General features: G+C 51.9%; 1 protein-coding gene across 2 annotated transcripts in view; it reads right to left on the reverse strand.

Annotated features, from left to right (window-relative positions):
- Positions 1–1991: 1991 nt before the first annotated feature.
- The window catches only part of MMD2 (monocyte to macrophage differentiation associated 2), a gene marked incomplete at both ends in the record, with an annotated part of 48781 nt that continues 36204 nt past the window's right edge, over positions 1992–14568 (reverse strand). The window contains 4 exons of one of the 2 annotated variants that reach the window (XM_082670586.1): positions 1992–2195; positions 5849–5918; positions 6733–6834; positions 11623–11697. In XM_082670586.1, coding sequence (XP_082526712.1) covers positions 1992–2195; positions 5849–5918; positions 6733–6834; positions 11623–11697 — 451 coding nt within the window. Of the gene's footprint in view, positions 2196–5848; positions 5973–6732; positions 6835–11622; positions 11698–14568 lie in introns of both variants that reach the window. The other variant, XM_082670585.1, reaches the window with a different exon arrangement.

A 14568-nucleotide genomic window follows, 5' to 3' on the forward strand; every position in this document is an offset into this window, starting at 1 on the left:
CTGAACAGAGTTCCCATCAGAGGAACCGGCACCCCAAAAGGTGTGGGAGATAACAGGGCAGGCTGTCTAGGGGAAAATGTAAGACCCAACACCCAGGAGGAGGAACAATGAGACGCAGGTATCAGAGGAGCTCAGCGGGGGTTGGGGGGCCAGTAAAGAGAGCCCGGGTCAGTGTCCCAAGCACCCAGCATCGGCCCTGTCACAGGGCTTTGGTCCCCATCAACCCCTTGATGACGGGACTGTCATCTCGGCTTGCCATGGCGCCACGCTTTCGGAGCTTTCCTAAACAGCATCCCAGGACCCACGTGAGCCCTCCCCACCTCAGGCTCAGGCAGAGGTCGGGTCACAGTGTCCCTGCCCCCAACCAGGGGCAAGCCTTGCCCTCCAGCCTGCCCTTCCCCCGCAAAGCTTCCCCTCCCCCCCCAACTCCAACCCTGACCCCAAATGATGAGGAGTACTTGGTGGACTCCACAGGGCAGGTGTGCAGAACAGAGGCAGCTTCCAGGGTCTGGGAGTGTCAGTGTAGACACGCACGCACGCGCGCGCGCGCGCGCAAGAGGACAGAACATCCCCAAGGCATCTCCCAGCTCAGAACCTGCCTGCCTGAGGAATGTGTCGGACAATTTAATACCGGCTTGGATGTGGGATTCCAGCTGCCGGAGTCCTGAAATACCCTGGAATGTACGAGAACTAAGCATAAGGCATCTTGTCTTTGCCCACTTGACTCTGGTTGGGAGTCGTAGAATGAAGCCTGTAGAATGAGACCGATCTTGACCCAGAGAGTCTGAGATTCCAGGTCAGACCCCGGATCTAGGCCTGGATCCCTCCCAGTAAACGTCCCTGTGCCGGGTACAGATCGCTGGCCCAGCCCTGGGAGGGGGCCGAGGATAGGCCCCTGGAAGCCTTTTCTTTGGGCGACTGGGGGATTCAGAGGCTGGGGTGACCCAGTCACTCTGCCCAGATCCCTATCAAATTAGCCGAGGCCTTCTCTCTAGGGCTCATCGGAGGAGACTCCAAGGGCCGCTGATGGGCACCCGGTAAGAATCTGAACCACAAACCCTAAACCGGGAGCAAGTACACAAGTTCTTGGGGTCTGCCTGCCCCTCCCCATTCCCACCCCACCCCCAGTGAATGGCTCTCATAATTTCTCTGGACTTTTCGGCATGAGAACAAATGGCCAAGCGACAGCTTTCCCATCCCCAGCCACCCATTCCTCTGCACTGAGAACCAGCTACGGTGCAGTAGAGCGACAAGGGCTGCTCTGGGTACACTCGGTCTCCCCCCACGGGCCCAAACCGGCCCCTCTAGGGGATAAGCCTGCTCCCTGACATGGAGACACTGAACTGGTCTGGCCATGACCCCAGTGCAGAGCACACGGGGCAAGCAAGGCCAAGAGGTGCCATCATGAGTGCCAAGTCGATTGGTAGTGGCTTCCCAGAGCAGTCTTGGGAAGGATCCTGATACCACGCCACGCTGCAGTTGATTGGTGATGTCTGCCACGGTCGTGGATCTTCACCAGCCCTGATCTACAAGCTGGGTGACTTTCCCTGAGCAGGGGACAATTCCCCAGCCAGGACTTTGGTAGCAGAGAAGGAGGCCCTGGCCACCCAGGTATAACTAACCCACTAGACTCCCTGATAGATTTCTCAGGACCTTATAGGAAGCTCATATTGGCCCATCATTCCTCAATTGGCCAGGACCACGTCTGCCCCCTTTTCTGACGATGTTGTATTAGGAAACATTTGTCTAGAATAGAAACACATTACAGGGTTAATTTCTCCTCTGTAAAAATGATTAAATGCTTTCGTTCTCACCTAGGACCCAAGGGGTGGTCTGGCTGTCACCAGAAGTAACCTTGGACCCATCAAAAAGCTCTACCCATAGGAGGGAAGACGGGGGGCCTGGGCGCTGGGCGCTGGGCTCAAGTTCACAGAAGCACTCCCTGTGATGCTCTGCTCCAAAAGCCTAAATGTCCTGTGCAGGCTGACACCTCATTTGGACACCTTGGCCTGCAGGGTGCTGGGCAGATACAGGTACCTCCAGATGGCATAGTAGTGGGTACCAGCACCAAATGCCACAAAGAGATGCCAGATGGCGTGGGCAAAGGGGATCCTCCCGTCACTCTTGAAGAACACCGTGCCCAAGCAGTAGAAGACCCCTCCGGTCACCAGCTCCCAGATGCCCTCGGTGTTGGGCTGTCGGCAAGGACAAGGGTGAGCACAGGTCAGACGAGCAGCCAGCAAGACCAGAATCACCCAGCCATTCCCCCACCACCCAAGGTGAGAAGACGCGTGGATGGTGAGGCAGCCCAGAGCCCCAGGCGGGGCATCTCAACACAGTGACGTCATCAGTTCTCCCCAGATTCATTCTCCAGTGTAACGCATTTCTATCAAAATCTCAAAGAATATGTTCTAGCTTTGTTATCTTTTCTAAAAAGCAGTCTCTCTGGGTGTATCCCCAAAGAAGTGAAAGCAGAGACTCAAACAGGTACTTGTACATCCAAGTTCACAGCAGCATTATTCACAGTAGCCAAAAGGTGGCAGTAACCCAAGTGTCCATCACGAGAAGAACGGATAAACAAAGCGTTATTCACGTTACTTTATACAATGGAATATTATTCAGCCTTAAAAAGGAAGGAAACTCTGACACATGATACAACATGGACGGACCTCAAGGATGTTATGCAAAGTACAATCAGCCAGTCACAAAAGGACAGATACTGTAGGATTCCATTTACGTGAGGTCCCCGGAGGAGTCAAGATCATAGTCAAGAAGTAGAAGGGTGGCGCCTGGGGGGCTGGGGGTGGGGGAGGGGAGTTAGCGTGGAACGGGGACAGAGGTTCAGTTTGGGACGATGAGAAAGTTCTGTGGATGGATCGTGGTGACGGATGCACGACAAGGCGAAGGTACTTCACGCCCCTGAATTGTACTTAAAAGTGGTTAAAAGCATAAATCCTACGCATATTTTATCACGCTTTTTTAACGTAATACATACTCACGGCGAAAAATCGTAGAGCAAAGTGAAGTGCAGCAAGAAAAAGGCAGCAGTCCCAGCCCTCTGAGGTGCGCACCATTAACACCTGGGTTTCCGTTGGTTATGGGGGCTCAACGAACAGGAGGGACGGAGGGAACGGGGAGTAAGAAGAGCCCACTGCCCCCTCTCCCTGAGCCCACTTCCCGCAGGTATCACCGCTCACCACCAGTAACGGTGTCTGCCGGTATCCTTCCAGGATTGCCTAGACACGCACGATATACCTACGGTCTGCACTTCATATACATGTACGTGTGCAGAGGAACTAATCATTTTAGAAAAGGGGGCTCGCACCATCCCTGCCGTCCTGAGACATCCGTTCCACGACAGAGTCTTGTGGAGATCAGGCTACATCCCCACGCGGAGGTCCATGCCAGTCTTTGGAACAGCTGGGTAGTATTTCATTGAACATACGTATAGTCACGCACCCAGTTCTCAAGCGGTGATACCTGAGTATTAAGGACATGTTACAGTAACACTTCCCAGTGCTTACTGTGTGCCAGGCCTCGTACACAGCGCAAGGGGCCTCACGTGAGGTAACTCATGCCATCTTCACAGCAATCTCACGAGGCAGGGTGACTATGTGACAGGCACGGACACACGCCCACGACAACATGCCAAGTGAGAAAAGCATGTCGTAGAACAGTGTGATCCCATTTTTGTAAAAGAAGAACAAACAAGTCGATACGTCCGCATATCCACGTAGACTTGCCTATAGATAAAAAATGGAGGGAATTCTCTGGCGGTCCAGTGGTTAGGACTCAGCGCTTTCCCTGCCAGGGTTCAGTCTCTGGTCAGGGAACGCACATCCCGCAAGCCAAGTGGTGCAGGAAAAAAAAAAAAATGTAAGAGATACACAACGAACCATTAATGGTGGTTGCACCTGGGGCGTCACATTGGGGAGGGGGTGAGAGGGGGATTTCAGCTCTTTTATACGTTTTCAGACAGGACTTATTTTTTGCGGTGAGTATGTATTTAAATATTCACTTACAATATATGCATTTAAATTATGTAATACATAATTTGATGGATATTATATAATTAATAGATACAACTGAAACGCACACATTTAAACAAGTAAACTTGGCGGGGGGAAGGTACTCTGTAAAAATAAATACAAATCGCAGGGAAAATGTTGAGTAGGAAAACTAATGGGGAGAGATTTCACTGCCAAGTATTAAGATGCAACAAAAGCTAAAATAAGTGACATGTGTGGCACTAGTATAAGAATAGGCCAACTTGTGAAACGGACCCACGTACACGTGTATGAAGCTAACATATGATAAAAGGAACATTTTTAAATGGTAGATAAATAACTGCCTAATCGTTTGGGGAGGAATCACCACATACATAAGAAACGGCGGTGGGAATACAGAGTTTAAAATTAAAAGTTAAACCGTAAAGGAAACAGGAGAAAATATAGGTAAATACTTATATAAACTTGGGAAAGGGAAGACCTTCCTAACCATAACACTTAAGGTAAAGCCATAAAATTAAAAAAAAAAAAAGAAAAAACAAACATGCTAGATTTGACTACATACATTTTCTTTAAGAGCTATGTATGGATACTAACACACTCAGAAATTTTTCACTTCAAAATATTTTCAACTTTAAAATAAACCACTACTCATAGATAAGAGATTAATTTAGACAAAGATCAATGCCTCAAATATATATAATGTAATGTCATTTAAATTTATAGGATACGTTATTTATTGGTCATTTCAAACAGATAACAGTCAATTTTAATTTTGGGGAAAAAAAAGAAATATCTATTTAAACACAAATTCCTCCAGCAAGATCTATAGGACATACGTCCTTTCTTCTTTCGAAATAATTTTATTAGCTATAATTGACGCACCATAAAATTCACCCTTTTAAAGTTCACAATCTAGTGCTTCTCGACTACATACATTTTTAACATCTGCCAACAATAATCATTTAAAAGTAAGAAGCTGTTACCTGGCCTAGGGAGGTACCAGCAGGCTTAGTTGACCGTGCCCATTTGACAGAAGGGACAACTGAGGCTCAGAGAGGAAAGGGGATCCACCCACGGCCACACAAGCTGCTGCTCTTCCGTGGCTGGGGCCCTGAGGCCTCTCCCTGCAAGGCTCTCCTGCTCACAGGGCGAGGTGGTGCAGCCCAAAGATCCCGATACTCGGGGTTGGAGGTTACGGGGCCACATCCCAGCTCAGCCCCTTGAGGGCTGCATGTCCTTGGGCCAGTCACCTTCTCTCTCCGAACCTGAGCATCCTTGTTCATAAAATGGAGGTGGTCACATCCATCTCCAAGGACGCCTGGGGCGGGGAAGTAAGGTCCTGTGAGCAAGCTTCCTGCACGTCACAAGGGCTCAGGACGCACAGTAAGGAGGTCAACCTTCACGTGTCAAGAAGCAGCTTAGGGTGTGGAAGCATCAGAGGGGGTGTCAGAAGTCTGAGACTTGGCTCTGCCTCCATGGCCACCTATGTTATTATTATAGATTTAGTTTAGCGATCGGGTGCTTACTCTGCTCCAGGTACCATTCTAATCACTGTCCATGGGTTTTTCTTACTTGAGCCCTAAATAGGCGGGAACTGGAGCCCCGAGGGACTAACGCACTCATTGGAGGTGAAGCAGCGAGAGGAGGCGCCGTAGAACCGGGGAGCCGAGCCCTGGGGTGACCTGCACGTTCTCCTGCCTCAGCCCGCAAGTCACGCTGACCCCGGGCCTCAGTTCCCTCGTCTGCCAGAGGAGAAGGTTCAACCTGACAATCTCCAGAGTCACTGTGAGTCCCCGCCAGCCAGACAGGAGGCCCCACGCCGGGTGGGGGCAACTTACCATGGAAAGGATGACCAGGGCGGGGAAGAAGCCCATGACGACGTAGCAGAGCAGCTCCACGAGCTTGTACCTGCCAGGAAGACAAGCCATCTTGGCCTCAGGACAGCCTCCCCACGAGGGATAGCTCCCCGCTCGGGTTAGGAGGGGACACCCTGGCCGGAAGCATGAGAGAAAGAGACTCCACCCTCTGCCCAGCACTCCTGGGCCCAGACTTCATCCAGCTACACCCAGCAGGTGCTGGCAGAGTTGGGTGGCCATGGGAGGGTCTGTTTCCCTCTCTGAGACTTGGTTTCCACATCCATGAAACGGCATTTGAGGATTGCAAATGCTGGGTGTAGCATGCCTGTGGGTGCTTCCCATGTGCAACCCAGGGCAGACATTACTATTCGATCCCCGCACCTTTCCGCACAAGGCCCAAGCAGCCACTCTCCATCCATCTGAGTGGCTGCACCAGCTGACACCTGTTTGCTGTCCCTGGAGTTTCCAGGAGTCTGTTATTCCCTTTGGCTTCAGCTCTAGCTCTGCTTCTTTCCCACACTTAATCCCTCCCAGCTTGTCACTCAGCAGGATGGAAGGAAGTGGGCAGCCCTGAGAGCCTCTCCCCCTTATCCGCTAACACAGCTTCGGGAAGGCAGGTAATACCTGACAGCATTCAGTGGGTCTAGGAACCTACAACGCCTTTTTTTTTTTTTTTAACTCTTCAGATTGACCCTATGGGCTGTGGACCTGGTGGCCATCAATGGACCTGAACACAGGGATGCCAGGCACAGCTGAGCCCTCATGCTTCTGGGGTGACTCTGGGGTCTCGTCTCACTGGGGGCAGGGAGGAGGCCCTGACGGAGGCAGCCCCCCACCTGAGGCCGCTCCCCCAAGCCCTGGCTTACCGCTCGTGGAAGAAGAAGACATAGACGGTGCCCACGGAGGCCATGACCCAGACCAGCCAACGCATGTGCGAGGCCCAGGGGCCCAGCTCGCGAAGGTTCAGCCTGGGGGGGAGAGCCGAGGGCACAGCCTGAGAAGGTTCAGCCTGGGAGGGAGAGCCAAGGGCACAGCCTGAGGCGGGCCCTGGGATCCAGCCCTCCACAGCCAGCCCGTCACAGGAACACCGACCCCAGAGAACCCCTGTCCCCACGGCCCCACGTGTGGGATGCGGCCTCTCACGGGAGGACACGTGGACAGACAGAAAGGGAAACGGAAACAACAGGCAATTATTAGAGCAAAATTAGCACAACTGATAACGTCCAAGCATTGAAAGAAAAGGGCATCTCAAGCCAGTGGGCATATAAACAAGTAAAGCCTGTCTGGAGAACGTATCGGACTCTGAAGGGCACGTAGCCCGTGGCCCAGGCACTCCAGGTTCAGGGGCTGGCCAGAGGAACGCTGTTCTGCGAGCACACAGAGGCGCAGAAAAGGACATTCATCCCAGCATCAGCCCCTGTAGGAAACGCCTGAAAACCACTCAAACTGGCCACCAAAAGGGGACAGGAATATAAGGTGAGTGTCCCTCCAGGCTGGTTACCTACGTACTGACTCTCAGCTCTACAGTCACCCTTTTTGCTGGCTGGGTTATTAACTGAGCTGGGCCTCATGAATTTCCTCCTTCGCAACTGGCACAGCATCAAGTCTGTCGGTAGAGGCTGATGGAGAGACTTTGCAGAAGGAATTCCTTCTTTCCTTCCGGATTCCTGTGACTCTCTCCCCAGGCTCCCGGAAAGTGGGCTTTTCTCTCCACTGCTTGGCACAGGTGGTGTCTCCAGGGCCAGGCATCTGTGGGTCCCAGCCTCCTCCAGCCTTTGGCCTCTGTGTGTTTTCTCCAGCTGTTGGCTTAGGCACACAGCCGGGGGCCCCGGACAGTGCAGGCCTGTGCCCCGCCCCACACACATGCATTCCTGTCCAGCACGCCGACTGTCTTCAGCCTGTGCAGCCGTCTGCACAACTAAACTGCACGGAAACGCTCCAGATTCCTGCAGAGAGGGACCCTGGTTCCAGAAGAGGGTCATTTTTCTTTTGCCCTCAATATTTATAACTCTACTGGGTTTGTTTTCCGAAGCACTGGGGAAGGAAGATTCTGTGTCACACTTGATCCTGCCAGTTTTTTCCATCCTTCGTGACATGGTCCTGCTGGCCTCGTGAATCCCGTGAATGACGTCTGCGTCCTCTGATTCTCTCTCTCTCAACCCCACATCCGAGCAACTGCCAAGTTCTGCCGACTCTTCCTCCTACAAAGCCCGCGAGCCAGGGCACATCTCCCCACCTCGGCACCTGTACCCCTCCTTCACGGCACAGTTGTGGTTCACTCCTTGTGCCAGTATCCTTGGGACAGTCAACGTCTGCATCCTCCGTGAGACTGTAAGTCCCATAAGGAGAGAGAGTCTGCGTCTTTGCTCACAGCCGTATCTTCAGACACCAGCATGGGATGGGCACAGAGCCGGTGCCCGAGTGGTCACAGCCAGGGATAAAGAGTAGAAATCCAGGCACTGAATCAGCCAGGCGGGGGACAGTCAGAGGGCTATTCTAGAAATCTACATCGAGGAGAGTTACGGCAGCTGAGCACAAAACCTAGCTTTAGGGCTTCCCTGGTGGCGCAGTGGTTGAGAGTCCACCTGCCGATGCAGGGGACACGGGTTCGTGCCCCGGTCTGGGAAGATCCCACATGCTGTGGAGCGGCTGGGCCCGTGAGCCATGGCCGCTGAGCCTGCGCGTCCGGAGCCTGTGCTCGAAAATGGGAGAGGCCACAACAGTGAGAGGCCTGCATACCGCAAAAAAAATAAAAATAAAAACCTAGCTTTACTCTAATTGGCAACATCCGAAAAGAAACCTGAGATCACCTGGCTCCCAACAACTACAGGTGGTGCCTGGGGGTGACACGGGGCCATCAGGAGGCGGCCTTGTGGACTGAGTGCCCAGCCACGGCTTCTGGCTTCTCCCTCCTGCTCTCAGCTTCTCCCGTGGCTCCCACCTACCCACTCCAGCAGCAGCCCCTCACCCAGGACCAACACTGCTTCTCAGAGCCTCCATACGCCTGCCCACCTGGCATCCGACAACCAGAAGCATCCTGGTCGGCAGGACAGAAGCACGTCCCCTCCTCCCGCAAAGCCCAGCTGGGTATGGGGCTGCCTCTGACGATGTCTCCAGGCTGACGGCAGCAGGGCTGATTTCCTAACACTCCCGAGAGTCGCTGATTTCCTGGGGAAAGCTGATGCCGGAAACCCTGGCATCCGCCGCTCTACATCCCCTCTCCCCCACCTTCAGTCACTCAGTCCACTCAGTTTCCTGTAAATGTCTTTTCCATCCAACCATCCATCCATCCGTCCATCCATCCATCCACCCACCTATCCATCTATCCGTCCTCTCGACTCCAAGGCCGCTACCAGGGCCCCAGCCATCACAATCTCTCTCCCAGGTCCTTGCACCAGCCTCCTCACACCTCCCTGCTCCCAAGGCATCACCTTTAAGTCCAAAAAATAAAACTACATCAATATCCTGTTTCAAACCCCCAACCACTCCTCAGTGTAGACCAGCAGCTCCTGTCTGTACCCTGTTCACCACCACACCCGCACTACAATGACCAGAGGACCGTGGAGCAATAATCACCCTCAAACGCCGGTCACAGGAGGTGGAGACCTGTGGTTTATTCGCCCAGAGCACTGTCCAGCAAGCAGACTGGACGCTGACTCCTGCAATCATGACTCCACGACTCTCACCACATAATGTTGCCCGAAAGAAGCAAGATCCGAAGGAACGATGATCCCATTAACATGAGGTAAGAAATCAGGCAAAACTACCCTACGATGGTAGATGTCAGGACTGTGGTTACCCCTGGGGGGCAGCGGACTGGGGAGGGGCTGGAGATGTTTTGTTTCTCCACCTGGGTGCTGGCTGCAGCGTATGGGAACTCACTGTGCATATCCCCCAGGCACGTTTCAAAAGCAGTTGTCGGGCTTCCCTGGTGGTGCAGTGGTTGAGAGTCCGCCTGCCGATGCAGGGCACACGGGTTCATGCCCCGGTCCGGGAAGATCCCACATGCCGTGGAGCGGCTGGGCCCGTGAGCCATGGCCGCTGAGCCTGCGCGTCCGGAGCCTGTGCTCCGCAGCGGGAGACGCCACAACAGTGAGAGGCCCGCGTACCGCAAAAAAAAAAAAAAAAGCAGTCGTTTTTGTGCGCACCGACAAAACCCGTTGATTAGTTGAGATGATAAAAAAGAACGCTCCGTTTACGACAGCCAAAAATGGGAATTCCCCAGGCAAAAATGGAACAAACCTCTGTGGCTTCCACTCCTCAGAGGCCAACGTGCAGATTCTCAGAGCAGCACACCTCCTCCAGGAAGCCCTCCTGAGGCCGCCTCTGCAGGGTGGTGCCTCCTCTGAGCTCGACGGCTGCATGCGCACAGGCCCGTGTCACCGTGTTGTCACTGTCCTGTCACAGAGCCCCTCTGCCAGCCAGAACCTTAGTGTCCTGACCCCCAGCACCGCCCAGCCACCCAGACACATTCAACAAGTGTGACTGGAACGGCCCTTCTCTCCTCACAGGGGCTCTGCAGGCTTCCCGGCTTTTCGCGTGTGACCTGAGTGTTTCTTTATTCCAGAACTTTCGAAAACCCTGAGGCACTTGCTGGGGGAGTTTATTTTTTGGTTTTTCTTTTTTAATTAATTAATTTATTTATTATTTTTGGCTGCGTTGGGTCTTTGCTGCTGTGCGTGGGCTTTCTCTAGTTGCAGCGAGCGGGGGCTATTCCTCGTTGCAGTGCACAGGCTTCTCATTGAGGTGGCTTCTCTTTGTTGTGGAGCACGGGCTCTAGGTGAGGGGGCTTCAGTAGTTGTGGCACGTGGGATCAGTAGTTGTGGCTCGCAGGCTCAGGAGTTGTGGCTTACAGACTTAGTGGCTCTGCAGCACGTGGGATCTTCCCGGACCAGGGCTGGAACCCCTGTCCCCTGCATCGGCAGGCGGATTCTTAACCACTGCGCCACCAGGGAAGTCCCTTGCTGGGGGAGTTTAAACTGGTACAATCTGTGGAGGGTGACTTGGCAACAGTTAGCCAAATGAGTAAGGCCCACTCCTGCCCTGCAGCCATCCAGTCCTCAAATTTACCCCACAAAGACCAGGCTTGGCCACATGAACCTGCTGTTTCTGTAGATCAGAAAAGCTTGCCTCAACAATTTCACCTGATTCGAGCCAACAGAACCAAGCACCTATGCTGAGTGGTACAACAGCAAGGACTTTCACTCCAGCCCTGTTTGTTATAGCAAAGGAAGGGGGAGTGCCTACGTCATAAATATTCAATAGGGGTGGCCGGGGAACATTATACTGCTGTAAAAAAAAAAAGAAAGAAAGAAAGAAATAAAAAGGAGTGGGGAAATCTTCAAGGTACTAATACGGAAAGATGTCCCCAAGTCCACGACTAAGAGAATGAAAGCAAACTGCAGTTTGTACGGTATCCTTCCTTTTGTATTAAAGTAGGAAAGTATAAGTATAAATATAAGGATATAAAATATAGGCATGCTGCGTGTATTTGCATATATACATATGCATATACGCAAATGTGTGTCTGTACATGTACTCATACATACACGTTTGCTCTTTCCTACACAAAAGCAGTCCGGAAGGATACACAGGAAACTGGTACTAAGTAGTTGCTTCTAGGAAGGAGAATGGGTGGTGGGTGTCTTTTTACCTACACGCTTTTGTGCCAACACATCACCCAGCCAAACACGAAGAAATTCAGACAAAGGAAAGAGAGGACGCCAGCCCTCCCAGGGACCCACAGAGACACTCACCAGGGCGCGTAGGAGGCCGCGATGAAGAAATAGATGACCATGCGGTCGGACATGTGCAGACAATGCTCCACCGTCCTGTGGCAGAGAAGGCGGGTTACGGGCCCTGCCCTGGACCAATGGGCTTTGGGGGAGCCTGGGCTCGGGGCTGACGCACCTCCGTCCACCATGACCCCTCGGGCCTCGGTGTCCCCATCTGTGAGTGACCAGAGCAGTGGTTTTCCAACCAGGCTGCCTGTCACCCTAGGAGTTGAATGGAGACACCTCGGGGGTACCACCGAGGACCCTCCTCACCCTGACAGCCTCCTCCCATATTTTAATCAGAGAAAGTCTGCATTCTGTTTTATATTCTGGGCTTTTTGAAAGATTTCAAATGATAAAGAATTCAGTAGCTTAAAAAAAAAATGTGAGACACAGACTCACAGATACAGAGGACAAACTAGTGGTTACCAGTGTGGAGAGGGAAAGGGGAAGGGGCAACATGGGGGAGGGGATGAAGAGGCACAAACCATTACGCATAAACTAGGCTACAAGGGGGATTCCCTGGCGGTCCAGTGGCTAGGACTCAGCACTTTCATTGCGGTGGCCTGGGTTCGATCCCTGGTCGGGGAACTAAGATTCCACAAGCCGTGTAGCACGGCCAAAACACTAAATGAATAAATAATAAAATAAAATAAGCTACAAGGATGTATCGTACAATCCAGGGAATATAGCCAGTATTTTGTAGTAACTATAAATGGAATATAACCTTTAAAAACATTGTGAATCACCACGTTACATACCTGCAACTTATATAATACTGTACGTCAGCCATACTTCAATTAAACAATGAAAGAAATTCAAGGACCTACTGTATATCACAGGGAACTATACTCAATATTTTGTAATAACCTATATTGGAAAAGAATCTGAAAAAGAATATATATATACACAAACACATATATATGTACGTATAACTGAATCACTTTGCTGTGTACCTGTTAACTAACACAACATTGTAAATCAACTATACTTCAATTAAAAAAATAAAATAAAAATAAAAATGAACTTTAAAATGCATACTCAGGGCTTCCCTGGTGGCGCAGTGGTTGAGAGTCTGCCTGCCGATGCGGGGGACATGGGTTCATGCCCTGGTCCGGGAGGATCCCACGTGCCACAGAGCGGCTGGGCCCGTGAGCCATGGCCGCTGAGCCTGTGCGTCCGGAGCCTGTGCTCCGCAACGGGAGAGGCCACAACAGTGAGAGGCCCGCGTACCGCAAAAAAAAAAAAGCATACTCAATAGAAGTCTAGCAAGCAGAAGAAAGTACGGAAAATTAAATGTTTATTAATTCTATTCTATTCTCCTTTCATTAAAGAAAAATAAGTGCAAAACCAACAAACCTAGGTGCCGCCTGAAGACCCTCTGGGTTCTGGCATTCTGGTTCAGGTCCAGGCTCTGAAGCCATAAGACCTGGGTTCGAATCCCAACCCTACCACAGAGGGACTAGGGCCTTGAGCAAGTTACTTACCCTCCCTGGTCTCAGCTCCCTCAGCTGTAAAACAGGGAGGACACTGGCCACCTATCGGGGTCGCTGTGAGGACGAAGAGGGTCAGGACTCAGCACAGCGCATAACAGGAAGTGCTCATAAACGTTACTGTTTCCCTTATGACCTCCCCTTGAAGAGCAAATTACAGTCATCAATACCTCTGACCAGTGTGGTAGCCAGCCTCCAAAATGGTACCCAAGGAGCCCCACTTTCTGGTCCTCACACCTGTGTGCGGCCCCTCCCACAACAAATATGGCAAACATATGGAAACAACAGGAGGTTGCAGAAACGATGGTGTGTGGTTTCTAAGGCTAGATCATAAAAGATATCACAGCCTCTGCCTTGTTCTCCTGAATCACTAACTTTGCGGGGGGACGAGCCATGTGGCCAAGGGGAGGTCCACGTGGGAAGGACTGAGCACCCCCAAGCATCCAGCACCGACATGTCAGGCCTGGGAGGGAGACACCTTGGAAGTGACTTCTCCAGCCCAGGTCCAGCCTTCAGATGATGGCAGCCCCGGGCAGCATCACGACTACATCAGCAACCTTGAACCAGAAACACACATCTAAGCTCCCAAATTCCTGCCTCTCTGAAGCTTTGAGAAAGAATCAGGGTTTACTGTTATTTGAAGCCTCTACTATGATTCAGGGTAATTTGTTACGCAGCAGTGGATAACTAGTACAAACTGTGATTCTATCTAGCGACCGCAGCCTTCATTCAATTTGGCCGTGTTTCTATCTGATGCTGGGCTAACTGCAAGTCTTCCTAGAAATAAAAAGAATAACAATAGCTGATACATACAGAGCACATTCTATAATCAGAGCACCGTTCTAAGCTCTTTACGGGCATTAACTCTGTAATCCCACCTAGGAGGCAGGGACCATACTTTTCATCCACCACGTCGCAGATGAGGACACTAAAGGGCAGCACCGTCACACCACTGGTAAGTGGGCCCCAAACCCAATGACCGCTGTCTTTAGAAGAAAAAGGAGAGGGAGATTTGGACACAGAGACACACGGGGAGGAAGGCCTGTGAAGACAGAGGCAGAGATTGGAGTGATGGTGCCACAAGCCAAGGAACCATGGGAACCACCAGAAGCTGGAAGAGGCAGGGGAGGGTCCTCTCGTAGAGACATGGCCCTCCTGATACCCTGATCTCGGGCTTCTGGCCTCCTAACTATGAGAGGCTAAGTTCCTGTTGTTTCAAGCCCCCCAGTGTGTTGTAATTCATTACAGCAACCAGGAGCCACAGAGAGGAAAGAATGGGGACAGGAGGGGCTGGGATACAGCAGAGTCACAGGGATTCTGGGGGCAAGGGGGGCATTGGACATGGGGACCAGTGGTCACTGCAGCTGCTACAATGGACCAGAGCGTCCCCTCACTTTATGGGGGCCCTGGAAACCCAGAATCAACACTGGCTTGG

Source organism: Grampus griseus, assembly GCF_964374135.1.
Source record: "Grampus griseus genome assembly, chromosome: 14".
Classification (NCBI taxonomy): domain Eukaryota; kingdom Metazoa; phylum Chordata; class Mammalia; order Artiodactyla; family Delphinidae; genus Grampus; species Grampus griseus.